We start from the raw sequence: 13,716 nt of genomic DNA on the forward strand, positions 1-13,716 counted from the left end.
AACTAGGGGTTCAGGTATACTTCAAACACAGTAGAAGCATCAGCATGCCAATCATAATATTGGTCAGGTCTCATTGTCCAAAGAGACCAATCCTGACTGCATCAGCAATGGAGTTTATGAAGAATCTTGTTCCAAATGTACTAAGACAGGCAATGCAAGGGAAGAAGGGTTAAGATGAAGCACAATACATGCAGAAACTATGTCTATCTGAAGCTCTAAACTAATGTTAAAGACATAGATAGATATTCAAGGTTCTAGCAAAAGGCCTTCATTATTCTTCTTCCAACCATGGAAGCATAAGGCATTTTACATGCATCCCAAAGAGAAATGAACCATTCACATGCATAGCATAAAAATTTTGAGACACTGTTACAAAGATTCTATGAAATAGCTACCCATTCCATATCACAATTTGATTTAAAAAAAAAAAAAGTAAAGAAAGAGAGAGCATAGTTTCAACTTTAAAACAATAAAAGCCATAAGCATATTATCAATTTGTCAATATAAGCACAATCCATTCCATTGATTTGCATTAAAGTTCAACAAGGATCTATAATAGTACAATCCTCTCATACAAACTTCTTCTAATAAGAAGAAACAAGAGGGTTTTTCCAAATCTTCCTTACTTCATGTTGATTAATACCATTGCAATTCACGCCACACCCACATTGAGGACATTCTTCAAAATTATCAACAGGGAAGCCAGCACCAGCAATCCCAACAGAAAACTCAAGATCATCCCCTCTCCTTGAGACCTCAACAATATTAACCCACATGAAGAAAAGCTTCACACTAACACCTTCCAAGCTTGCAATTTTGCCCTTTGACAAATACCCTTTAATGGTATTCTTGTATTTCAATCGGTAAGACCCTTCAATGGTGAAACTACAACTACCGTTCAAAAAAGCAGAGAATTTTCCCGACGACGGGTCGAAGTCATAGCCAACAACACCTTTTGGGAGAATACCAATTGGAAAGCCAAAGTCTTTGAGAACTTCATATGCTGTTGGCTTGTTGTTTTCAAGGGCGATTGTTTCCGGAACAAAAGATTGTGAAACGAGAAGAAAAAGGAAGAGACAATTTGATGAAAATATGAATCTTTGAATTGAGAAAAAACCCATTTCTCAAATTCTCTTTCTTTTTCCCTGTTGAATTAATGATCTTTTTTCGTCCTTAGATTAGATGCATTTCAATATAAGTGGTGGTTTTTTTTTTTTTGAAACCAGAAATGAAAGTAAGACAGCCATGAAATTGTCCTAATCAAATCATTCCTTCAACGGCAAGATATCTGGAATTTTATTGTTATAATAATATTACTATATTAAGTGGTTCTGGGTTGGGCTAGTTTAGATTATTTCTTGGTGACTTTGGGCTAGTTTTTGTTACTTAAGCCAGCCCAAGATCATTATAAGATCTACACATCATATTATTAAAAAATACTAGATGCAATGATAAAGCATAATGTTATTTTTTAAGGAAGAGTATGTGTTTGAATTTTGAAGGCGGTATTATCATAAACTTTAAATTTGAATGTTTGTTTTCTTAATCTTTTAAATTTTGATTGATTATATGTTTGTTTCTTATTTTTTGTCTTGCTTAGTGGCAGTGTCAATCTCTGGGCTAGTTACGACTTATTTTTTTCTCCCTCCCACCAATTATTTTTTTCTTTCTTTCGTTCGTTAGAAAGTGGGTAGCTTTTCGTCAGCTTTTTAATTTGTTTCTGTTTTGAAAGTATTTCAGAATAATAAATGATTTCACGAAGCCAATCGACCCATGTTGTCTTAAGTTTTATATGTTCTTTTGTTTGTTTTTCCATTGTTTAATAAGTCTTCAGTTTTAGAATTTTTTTTTACTCCTGTAGCACATTTTTTTAATCTTTCTTATGCATGTAATCTTAGTTTTACAAGTGATTTTAGTAATGATTTTGTAGTCATCCTCTCTAGTTTGGTGAATGCTCAATTCTTTTGTTTATTTTTGCTCGCCGCTTTGGATCATCTGAAGTTGATTTCCTTATCGTATTAAGTTCTTACAATCATTCTAGATATTTTGTTCTTGAGTTGTGACAAAACCAATTGTTAACATGTCATAATATTCTATTGATATTGAGGTTAAAATCTTTGTTGTGTTGATTAAATTTATCTTTCAACATCTACGATGAGTGTTTATTATTATTTTTCCTAAATTATATAATTCCATTCATTAAATTAATTAATTCGAAATATCATATCAAAGTTTTAACCTGTTTTTTATTTTACAGATTACTTGAAACACATATCCCACGCAGGCTATTAACCAACCGTGAACAAACCTCACCACATTATTTAACATTTTAATTATTGTACAAATAAATGATTAGTTGGATAATCATTAGTCATATCACTAAATAGATACTCAAACAACCCAATCATTTAATTATTTAACATGAGGCTCTCATGCTGCCATCCATCATCAACATGATCAGATGTTGTTTTTGATTGTTTAGGTTTCCAATATATTGCATAAAGCACCAACTGAGCTGTTCCAAGAACAAACCCACTCCCATTTGGTATCTGTTAAAAAAAAAATCCATTATTTTATAACACTAAGATAGGGATGGACATTAAATGAACTGACTGCAATAAATGAAAATAATATATATATATATATATATATATATATATAGGTGAAGATGGCAGGCAACTCACTCCAATGAACCAGTCATTAGTAAGCAGTGCATAAACAGTCCATGTTAACCCATTGATGAAAAGGATGAAAGACAGGAGGAATGGCATGTACTCCACACTCTTTGTTCTCACCACTGTTTTCTGCACTTCTCAACACACACAATTGTAAAATCATGAATGCATCAATTTAGAGTAGAATTATAAGATTTACTCAAAAAATAGAGTAAATTAGTCTTTATACATCAAATCTAAGAATAAATTAATTTTTTTCTATTAAAAATTTTATCTATTTATATTGTTAAAAAATAATGTGGTTGATGAAATAAAAGACAATGATACATGACGTACTACGTGTACATCATACTGACATACAAAAATTAATTTTAACAGTAAAATGGATGAAATTATTAACAAAAAGAACAATTTACTTTTTATATAACGATAGAACTAATTTATCCATTTTTTTAATAGAGGGCTGACTTTTATTATGCCTCTACCATACTTTTATCTCAAATTGGTACCAATATCATTTATTACTACATTAATATCGATTTCTCTAAGAATCAGACTACTTATTAAATATTAAAATTTTATTGAATGTTTAATAAAATCTAGTCAAAAATATTGTCAAAGTTTGAATAAATATTAAGCTTAGCTAAAACAAAAGTCAAATTTGACTTTGATAAGTATGAGTATTGATAGGCTGAATCCATAAATATCAGCTTGATTTTCTCTTATATTTATCCAATTAAACATCTCCCACATGTAATGCTAGATCTTATTCAAAAAACCTTGGAATGATTTTTATTCAAATGGAGTTTGGCTAAGGTTAACTTTGAATCACTACATGCAATAAGAGGTTTTAACTCTGAAAAAAAAAAAAAAAAAAACAAGAGTTTAGAAGTGAAGTACCATGATAGAAAGAGGTGAACCATAGGTTGCAACACTGAAAAGCAGAGACAAGAATCCTGAAACATCGATTTGCATTTCTCTATTACAAAAAATCTGAGTAACCAACACTGCTCCTATTGGGAACACCACATCCAACACTCCGAAAAGTGTCGCAGTTATAGCCTGGAATTTTCCCAGAATCCAAACAGAACATGATTATTGCTTAGTTTAAGAATATATGATCAATCTATATGAAAGGATCAATGGAAATTACCAACTTACTCTCGTCCTGGGAGGTGCAAAGATGAGGAATATGGTCACATATACAAGCTCAAGGACGGCACCGAAGGCATTAATGGTGGCTACAAGTATACTGTGAGGTTTCACAATTCCATAGTAAACCCACATATATCCATTTAATAGTTTGACAACGTAAGGAAGACAATCGAATTCCTCGGTGGATCGACGCTGCATGATGTACCAGAATGTTTTGCTGGAAAATATGACAGTGAAATGATTCACAAAACAAAGCATGGTTTTTCCCATAGTGTCATAAAAATGTAAGAGACAGGTGCATAGTACTTACGCTGGAGCCAGGTAAACCAGACCTGTCGTAATGTTGCCTGCAAAAACATATAATCTTACAATCATGACATTCTTACAAAGTCACAATGCATTAATCAAAAACTAAAACGAGTTATTGGTATTACCTAGCAACCCAAAAATGGTTATTAAACTAACCATGTTGGAGAAAAACATTAAACTAACGATGGAACTTTGCGATGTTTTGCTTTGGAGATGAAACTTCTATGCAGTGAGTTATTGTGGGATCTAAATGGTGATGGAAAAGTATAAAAATATCAGATTGGTCGGAAGTTAATGATATATCAACCTCTCTGGCGGCTTTCTGATCTTTAATTGCATATACAATGGACATGACACATGTGTATATATATATATATGTGTATGTATATATTTTTTTTTTGGTGAAAACCCGGAAAGGGAAACGAAAGTGATCGGACTATATGATAACAGAGATAAATGAATTATTAAAGGCAAACAATAAAAGTACAATTGTTTGGTGAAAATGGAATAAAAATATAAATATGTGATGAAAAATATTAAATTGGTCTAATGTTATGGGTTGCAAATCAAAATCTGTGATGAATGTACATAAATTGTCTCGTAAAGGTCAATTGATTAAATGAGATTTATTTAATGCATTTTAACTGGCTCGATTCGTGAAATATATAAGGAAAATTTTATACTTGAAGCCTTGTTAGCTCAATGAAACACTCCAATTAAACTAAAATTATCATGGTTAATATTTGTAATCCTAAGGAAGAAAGATGTATAAAGTTTAAATCTTTTAACACTCTCATTTTGTAGATAGCCAATATCCTTAACCATTAATATAATTCAATCTGTACCATTAGATTTGGAGGAGCTCAACTGTAAATATAATAGAACTCTTCTTATTTGTGATCATTCTATTCAATGTTATTGAATATTTACTAGAGTATTTACTTAAATATTTGACATGATATTATTTTCTTATAACTTTTCTGTTTAATTCAATTTCTTTTATTTTTTCGAGTTATTTTCACTTTATTTCAGTGCCTTGCATTATAAATTTTTATTTTTCCAAAGTTACACTAACTAAGACAGCTTTGAAGCAAAAATATCGTTCAAAATCTCGCAATTTACTGTGATAAAAGAGATTATGATTTGACTCAATTATGCTTTTGTCAAGTAAAGCCAAACAGTATAAGTTTGGATGTTTTGTGACTCAAAGTCAAAGATCATGATTTAAACTAATTTCCTAACTCTTTTGTCTTTGTCTAGCATTAATTGAATGGATGCCTTAAATTATTTAGAGTAAGGGTGAATAAAATTTGATTTAATTTAAAAAATTTTAAAAAAAATTTAAATTTGAATTATTCGAGTTAAATTAATCAAATCAATTCAATTTTTTTTTAACTTTAAATTCAAATCGAGTTTAATTTTTAAATTCGAATAATTCGAATAAACTAAATACCAAACACTTTTATTTTACTTTCTTTCCGTCAACTCCCTTCAAACCCTCTTACTTCTCCCCAACCCCAAAAACTTTTTTTCCTTTACATTCCCTTCAAACCTTTGACTTTCCCTTCGAAAAATTTTCTTACCTTACAATTTTTTTTATTACTTTTTTCACAAAACTTCTACTTCCTTCAAATCTTGAAAAAAAAATTCCTTTTGCTTTCCCCCTGAACTTTTATTTCCACTGGACCTCAAAATTTTTTTTCCGAACTCTTGTCTACTACTTATATTATTGAATTAAATTTCATATTTTGTATCATTTATATTATTAAATTGTTTAATTATGTTAAATCTTTATCAATTTATGTTAAAATTGAATTATTAATGATGCTGTAAAATATTCATGTTAAAAATTTTTATTGGTATTAATTTCGCATTTTATCTTTCAAATTTTTTATTAAAATCACATTTTTACTTTAATATATATTTTTAATTTCAAAATATACATGCCAAGAATTAGAAGATAATTGAAGTAACTAAGCAAGTAAAGAAGCTAACCCATATAAAAGATTAATAAATAAATTATGAGAGGATGAAAGTTAATAACAAATTTGATTACAGTGGGTGATAGCCGCTACAAAGACCCTAAGTCATTTTTTTTAATTTAACTCAAACAATTATATTCGATTCGATTCGAATTTCATTTCATTGGACTCTATTCGAGAAAATTTCAAAACGAGTTAAGATGATAAAATAGAATTTATCAACTCAATTAATTTAAAATTTTTCATTCGATTCGATTAAGCCTCACCCTTAAATTTACGAGCTTAATACCTTTTTAAAGAATAAACTATATATCATGGACCTTACTTGCCATTTTTTACCCAAACTTTATGGGCTTTAGTTTGTTGCCCTTTGTACCCTTTGTGTTACTGGACGTGTTGCTATAAAATCAAGCAAGAATTGAATTTAAATCTTTTAATATAATTTTAAGTTCTCTTATAATAGAGGAAATTTTAATCTTTATACATATATACATCACTATTTATTAATCTTTATCCTCATCATTACGAAGATAATCGAACACCTTTATATATATATATATATATATATATATATATATATATGCACTTAAAACATAAAAAGTAAAACTTCATTTTGTTCATTGAGAAAATTTCATTTTAAGTGCAAATATTGTAGAAATAAATTTGAGTGATTCACTTAGTTTATATTTAAACTTTTGGGAGATAAATCTTTGAAGAGATTGATCGATTATTTAGAGCATAAAATTAAGATTACTAAAATAAAACTTAAATCACAACTTATACTCGTTGATGTTAGAATGACTCTTTAGACAATACTGCAAATATAAGAATATTTCAAACTACGTAAACAAGTTTTTGGTCTTCATCTATGTATTCCATGCCGTACTCTTGGTCCAATTGCAACTTATCTTACATCTGTCTAGCAAAAATCAACCAACTTTCACTATTCTTAATTTTTTTGGTCATCTAATTAAAAAAAATACAAAATGACCATTCAACTAGTCCAATTTTCATTTTTTGGTCCAATTCTATTAACGGGCATTGACTTTATGATGGAGAGATGACATGAAAGTTCTAAAATTGACATATTAATAAATTTAACCCTCAACGTTTAAATATTGTGCCAACTTGGTCATGATTTTAAAGAAATTAGCCCTTAATATTTACACATTATCTCAATTTGGTACTTATTCTAAAAACAAATAAAAAATTCTTTTCTTTTACTTCTTTTCTTTTTCTTTTTATTTTTATTATCTCTATTTCTTTCCTTCCTCCCTATCTTCTTTATTTTTTTTTTCTTTTCTATTCTCCTTTCTTCTTACTCACCCAAACTTAGCTGCGGTCGCCTTCACCTCCATTGTGTCAACGTCTTATCCGATGACCAATGGCACCGACTACTAATTTTTAATTTTTCCTTAAAGACAAAAGGTTAAAATTTGTCATAAGTACATGTACTCTTCATAAATTTAGAATTTAGTCCTTATACTTTTATTTCAAAGAATTTAGTTCCTCTACTTTTTGAGATTTCAAAATTCAAGTCCGACTATTAACATTACTAAACTTTTTTTGTTAAATCATGTTTATTACAACATCAATTTTTAGTTACATAGCTATCAAATGAGTTTTTTTTTTAATTTCAAAATGTCATACTAACAAATTTAACCAAAAATTAGCAAAGTTAACAATTGGACATGAATTTTGAAATCTAAAATGTAGAGAAACTAAATTTCTATAAATAAAAGTATAGAGATTAAATTCTAAATCTGTAAAAATTACAGAGAATTATAGGGGTGTTCAAACTTCAGTTAAAATCGAATTAACTAGTCGAACCGATCTAATTTGGTTAATCGATCGGTGATTGAACTTAGTTCAATCAGAGGTCTGTTAATGGTTTTTTGGAATTTCGATTATCGGTTAATTTAGTTCGAAATAGAATAATTAACTGAATTGACCTAACTTAATTATTAATGTTATGTGTTAATTTAAAGACTTGTGTAATGTTTTTAATTATGTAGTGTTTTGAAGACATAAAATTTTGATTAATTCGGTTAACTTTCAAGACAAAAACATATATTTTAGTTAATTTCAATGCATTTGTTGACATGTTTTATACTAATTTTAACCAAAAGAAAAAAAAATATAAATTTCAGTTAATCGACCAAACTAATCGAAATATTTCAGTTCAGTTAATTCTTTTTGAAAAAATTGATTCGATTAACTATTAAAAGATTATACAACTTAGTTAATTCAATTAATACTAATTTAATTTAATTATTAATCAAACCCACTGTTTAAAAACCCTTAAAAAATTATGGCATATTTCAAACCAAGACAAAGCGTTTAAAGTTGAAACAATATTTACGTATCTATACCTCATAAAGCACAAAGTCAATTTCTTCCTTCCACTTCTACTCCCACTCATCCACTGCCCTCCACCATCCCCACCGTTACTAACGCCGCGGCCTCAAAATGTCGTCAACGGAGTCTCTCATCCTCCAATTCCATGAAATCTCTGCCGTTAAATTCGACAACTTCAAGCTAAAATGTACCAAATATATATCATCAATATACAAGTATGAAGTACAAATTAAGAGATTCACCATGCAAATTAACTACTCAAATGTTTGACCAAAATATTTCTTTAATATTTAATTTTAAAACATTTTTAATGTTATGATATAATTAAAAGTGATTGACGAAATTATCTTTCAAAATTTTTAATCCTTGAAAAATAAAATCCAAATTTTATGCCAACAACACAACATCATCAAGAGGTTTGCTTCAATCCTTCTGAGTTTGCTTTCTTGAATCAAGACCATTAGCGACCTACAATTAAATTACGGGCAACTCTCTTTTACTCAATTTTGCCAATGAATGGAATATTGATTGGTTAATTATAGAAAATTAAGATCTTATATTGTTATTGATTGAGTTTTAACTTGATTGTTATGGATATTGTTATCAATGCAAGAGGATCTGAGTTCAAGTGCGCTAAAATGCATTATACTCTTATTTTTATGCGTTGAGAGGAACTATAAGTAATTTTAGGCATTGTGTCAAAAAAGAGCAGATATGATTATTCGAATTGTTGGAATTTGCTCAAGTTGGAGATGTAAAATTTTTTAAAAAGTATATTTTAATATTTTAATTTGGTTTTTACAAAAAGATGCATATTTAAAAAGAAAATTAGGGTTAAAAACCTACAAACCTAACTTAGAAAAGAAAAGACCAATTAAAAATTTTAATTAAAATTATCGCATTGTTGGAGCATTTCCATGTAACACAACAATTCAATGAAGGTTCTGATGAAGCAAAAATATTGATTTGGTGGAGTAAGCTCGTCTAACACACACACACACAAAAAAAAGGGATAATGGTATATTTGGTACTTGAATTTTATCAAATTTTCTAATGTGGTACTTAGAATTTTACAATGTCTATTTTAATACCTGTGTTTTTATGTTGTTTATTCCGGGTCGGGTTCAGGTCGGGCCCAGATAAAAATTTAGGCTCATTTTCTAGGTCCGAGCTTGGCCCGAAATATGGGCATAAAAATTTGTCTAAGCCCGGCCCGAAATAAAATTGTCAAGCCTGAGCCTAGCCCGGCCCAAACCATATTAAATTTTTTTAACTTACTTCATTAAATAAAAATTTTAAAATATAATAAATCAAATACATTTAAAAACATGATTATATTAAAATTAAAAATAAAATGTAAATATAATTAAAATAATATATATATATATATATATATATATATATATATATATATAGCAACAAGAACACTTTACTGCTTAAAACAACAAAATGCCAAATTCAATTAAAAGATAAAAAGAGATTTTTTCCATGTTATGGAAATGGAAACCCACATAATATATAGATTTTACATCACAGGCTCGATTGCCTAGCCCTCACAACCTCATTCAAATTGGCTGATCATGGACCAAACTTTCATCAAGTATAGGTAAACAAGTTTTAGAGCCTGATGCTAACCAGCTAGTGCATAATCTGATCCTTTGTAATTTACTTTTTTACAAACAAATACATTCTACGCATTACAACATGCCTAATCTTCATTGTAATGAACAATTTCAACATCATAATAGTTTATTTATATGGAAAACAAAAAACTTTCACAGAATAGACTAGTATTTTATATAACATACTATTAGTTCCAAAACGTAAACAAGCAAGAACAAATTTATATCATTTACCTTGACAAAGTATTCTTCACCAATGAGGAAATTTATAAGCAGTAAAGTGTTCTTGTTGATATATATATATATATATTAAAAATAAAATTTAAAAACAAATAAAAGTTATACTAAAACAATTCTTAAAACAATACACAAATTGAAAATATAATAAAAAGTGATTATATTAAAATTGAAAATAAAATGTAAATATGATTAAAAATAATATATATATATATAGTATATAATTCGGGCCGGGCCCGGGCCAAAAAAATGTACCTGAGCCCTGCCCGTTTTCTAAACGGGCCTCATTTTTTTGCCCAAACCCATATTTCGGGCCTATATTTTTTCCCAAACCCTCTCATTTTTCGGGCGGCCTTCGGGCTGGGCCGGGTAGCCCAGCCCATGCACACCTCTATTTCTCACTAAATGTGTTAATTTTTGACATATTAGGACATGTGGCCCAATTGTAATTCAAGGGTGAAAATAGGATTATTTAACATGTTAGGACATGTTAGGATTTAGTTTTTTGTTGAAAAGAACAAATTAATAATAAAATTAAGGGTAAAGTATAAAAATAGCCACTTTTATTTGCCTCAGATTACATTTTAGTTATTTATGTTTGAAATGTTACGTTTTAGCCACTTACGTTATCGTCTTGTTACGAAGTGCTCACTCTACCGTTAAGCTCTGTTACCTCCCTAACGGTGGTCCTACTCCAATTAGATTTTAAATGCCAACTTGGATGTCGTACATGGTAATCCAAATTAAATATATTTAATTAAAACCTATTTTCATCCCAACAACTGGACATCCAAGTTGGCATTTAAAATCCATTTGGACTGCTACGTATGACCGCCATTAGAGAGGTAACAGAGCTTAATGGTACAATGACTACTTCGGAACAAAACAATAATGTAAGTGATTAAAATGTAACATTTCAAACATAAGTGACTAATATGTAATCTGGGACAAACAAAAGTGACTATTTTTATAATTTACCCTAAAATTAAGGGATAATGGGTGAGAAATGGTATAAAAACTAAGGGGAAAATAGGATTATTGAATACGGGGTATGGTCTCTAGTTTTTTTTTTTTTTAAATTTTTAAGTGACATATGGCATCTTACAATTAGATCACGTGTTTTGACAGATAAAAAATTAACACCATTTCAGAAGTACGGCATGGTTAACTAACGATACAAAAGTATAAGTATTAAATTAAACATTTTGAAAGTTAAAATACGTTAAAAAATTTGATAAAGTCTAAATACCAATTATTTAATTATTTCAAAAAATAGAAAAGATGCCGCTAGAGTGGTAATATTGGTTCAATGGAGTATTACTCGTATGAGTTAAATTTTTTTATAAAAAAAAGAAATAAAGAAAAAGGACATCGATGAAGCAGAACGAATGGTTTGGTGGAGCACACTCAATATCAACTTAGAATGGATTAACCTCCTTGGTCTATTGTTCAACCCCTCTTAATTAGCTTCTACAGCTTAGAAATCTAGTATTGATTCATATTAATTGCTGATTGTTATATCTTTACCTAGTTTGGGCATGTGACATTTTGAGAGGTCATTTGAGAAGTACCTACGGGTGATGCTTTATTTTACATTGTCCAATTAGTTACTAGGGGAATAGTCATTCGAGCATCTCACTTTTCACCAAGCCACTAGTTTTTAACAGGAATGCTCCTGTCTCCAAGTGAGACCCCAGGGGTTTAGCAAGGAAAATGTCAAAACAATATAACGCTTGATGACAACCCATGTATAACAACTTTGCCACCTAGCCAACAACACGAACATTATGTTTTGAATTTGTCGATGAAGCAAGGATGAATAAAGGATCTTTCCCCATCATCAACCCTAAGCAATATCCTCAGCACTCAACCTTCCTCATCTTTACAATCTGCTCTATCTCCTTTACTTTTTTCTACTCTCGGCCTGTTTAAGTGAGTTGACCTCCTTTACACCACCACCATCTTCTCCTTGTCTTCTCCTTTGTTGAATATATGTATCAACATTAACTTTATATAGTCTAGATCAATACAAACTCACTCAGACTTAGGGACAGATTCTTGATTTTCCTTTTAGATCTACAAGGGGGAGTCTATTTTTGACAAAAAGGGAGAAGATAGAGCACTCATGTTATTGCTACTAGAAGACATGGATATGGCGTTTTTTGTTTGGTTTTATTAGACTAATTAATTTTATGTGGGTTTGTATGAGATGATTGTATTATTCACTACAGGAAAATAGACTTTTAGCGGCGCATTTTTTAGCCTTTAGCGGCGCTTTTAGGCGCCACTAAAACTTTTAGCGGCGCTTTCTAAAACGCCGCAAAAACCGCTGCTATATGTAGCGCCACAAAAATTTGTGGCGTTTATTGGAAAAAAACGCCGCTAAAGGTCAAGGCTTTTAGCGGCGTTTGTGGGAGAAGCGCCGCTAAAGGTCAAGGCTTTTAGCGGCGTTTGTGGGAGAAGCGCCGCTAAAGGTCAAGGCTTTTAGCGGCGTTTGTGGTAGAAGCGCCGCTAAAGGTCAAGGCTTTTAGCGGCGTTTTTGGGAAAAGCGCCGCTAAACGTCAAGGCTTTTAGCGGCGTTTGTGGTAAAAGCGCCGCTAAACATCAAGGCTTTTTAGCGGCGTTTGTGGTAAAAGCGCCGCTAAAGGTCAAGGCTTTTAGTGTCGCTTTTTTTATAAACGCCACTAAATTTGGCAGATTTGTAATATTTTTTTTCACCAATATCCAGCCCTTCCTGCATTAAAATCCAACCAAATACAACAAATATAATATAAAATGCAAAAAAAACAAGAATTTAACATAAAAATACAACCAAAAATATTAATTCTAAATGATACTTCAAATTTAACTAAAGATATATGATATAATTAATGATAAAGTATAATTTAAAATATTTGTACAATAATGTTAAACGTGACAAAACTTAAAACATTCTTACAATAAGAAAACTAATGTCTAAGACGGCGGCTTTTATGATTGTTGAAACATATGCATCATCTCTTTGAAGTCAGAATGGAGGTCATCGTACTTTTTGCTCGTTCGCTACCATCGCTCGTGCCTCTGCCTCTCTCATTGCAGCCTGCCGCCTCCCTCTCTCTGCCTCTGCTCTAAGTTGTTGCTGGAGTTCTTCATATTTTCGTTGAACCTCGGCAATTTGCTCAACCGTGTTCGCTTGCATCTGAGCTATCTGGTCTCTTAACCTCTGAACTTCAGCTTGAGCTTGACTTCCGGAAGGCATGTATTGCTGGGAGCCGGATCCAAAATATTGGGTCGGGGTAACACCAGATCCTTGAAATCGAACCCGACCGTACCTTTCAAGACCCAAAACTTCAGTGATAATTCAGTTATCAATGTTCTCAAGATTAACAACTATCACTC

The 13,716-nt window shown here is 30.5% G+C and overlaps 2 protein-coding genes across 2 annotated transcripts; both read right to left on the reverse strand.

Annotated features, from left to right (window-relative positions):
• Positions 1-453: 453 nt before the first annotated feature.
• Positions 454-1,272, reverse strand: LOC108472981 (uncharacterized). Its single transcript, XM_017774548.2, has one exon. It carries the CDS (start codon positions 1,119-1,121, stop codon positions 585-587), a length of 537 nt encoding a protein of 178 aa, XP_017630037.1. The 5' UTR covers positions 1,122-1,272; the 3' UTR covers positions 454-584.
• Positions 1,273-2,221: 949 nt separating this feature from the next.
• LOC108472119 (bidirectional sugar transporter SWEET17-like) lies at positions 2,222-4,532 on the reverse strand. The gene is made up of 6 exons (XM_053022292.1): positions 4,265-4,532; positions 4,141-4,177; positions 3,837-4,047; positions 3,576-3,737; positions 2,685-2,804; positions 2,222-2,549 (listed from the first exon to the last, which is right to left on the reverse strand). Exons 1-6 carry the CDS (start codon positions 4,311-4,313, stop codon positions 2,409-2,411), a joined length of 720 nt encoding a protein of 239 aa, XP_052878252.1. The 5' UTR covers positions 4,314-4,532; the 3' UTR covers positions 2,222-2,408.
• Between the last annotated feature and the right edge of the window lie 9,184 nt (positions 4,533-13,716).

This window comes from Gossypium arboreum, chromosome 11, assembly GCF_025698485.1.
Source record: "Gossypium arboreum isolate Shixiya-1 chromosome 11, ASM2569848v2, whole genome shotgun sequence".
NCBI classification, from domain to species: domain Eukaryota; kingdom Viridiplantae; phylum Streptophyta; class Magnoliopsida; order Malvales; family Malvaceae; genus Gossypium; species Gossypium arboreum.

Bases quoted from the DNA above. Each gene is read 5' to 3' on its own strand.
- LOC108472119 (XM_053022292.1), bottom strand. From the start codon at position 4,313: ATGTTTTTCTCCAACATGGTTAGTTTAATAACCATTTTTGGGTTGCTA. The intron at 3,738-3,836 runs GTAAGTTGGTAA...GGAAAATTCCAG, and splicing joins TTGCACCTCCCAGGACGAGA to GCTATAACTGCGACACTTTT. The intron at 2,550-2,684 runs GTGAGTTGCCTG...TTTTTTTAACAG, and splicing joins CTAATGACTGGTTCATTGGA to ATACCAAATGGGAGTGGGTT.
- LOC108472981 (XM_017774548.2), bottom strand. From the start codon at position 1,121: ATGGGTTTTTTCTCAATTCAAAGATTCATATTTTCATCAAATTGTCTC.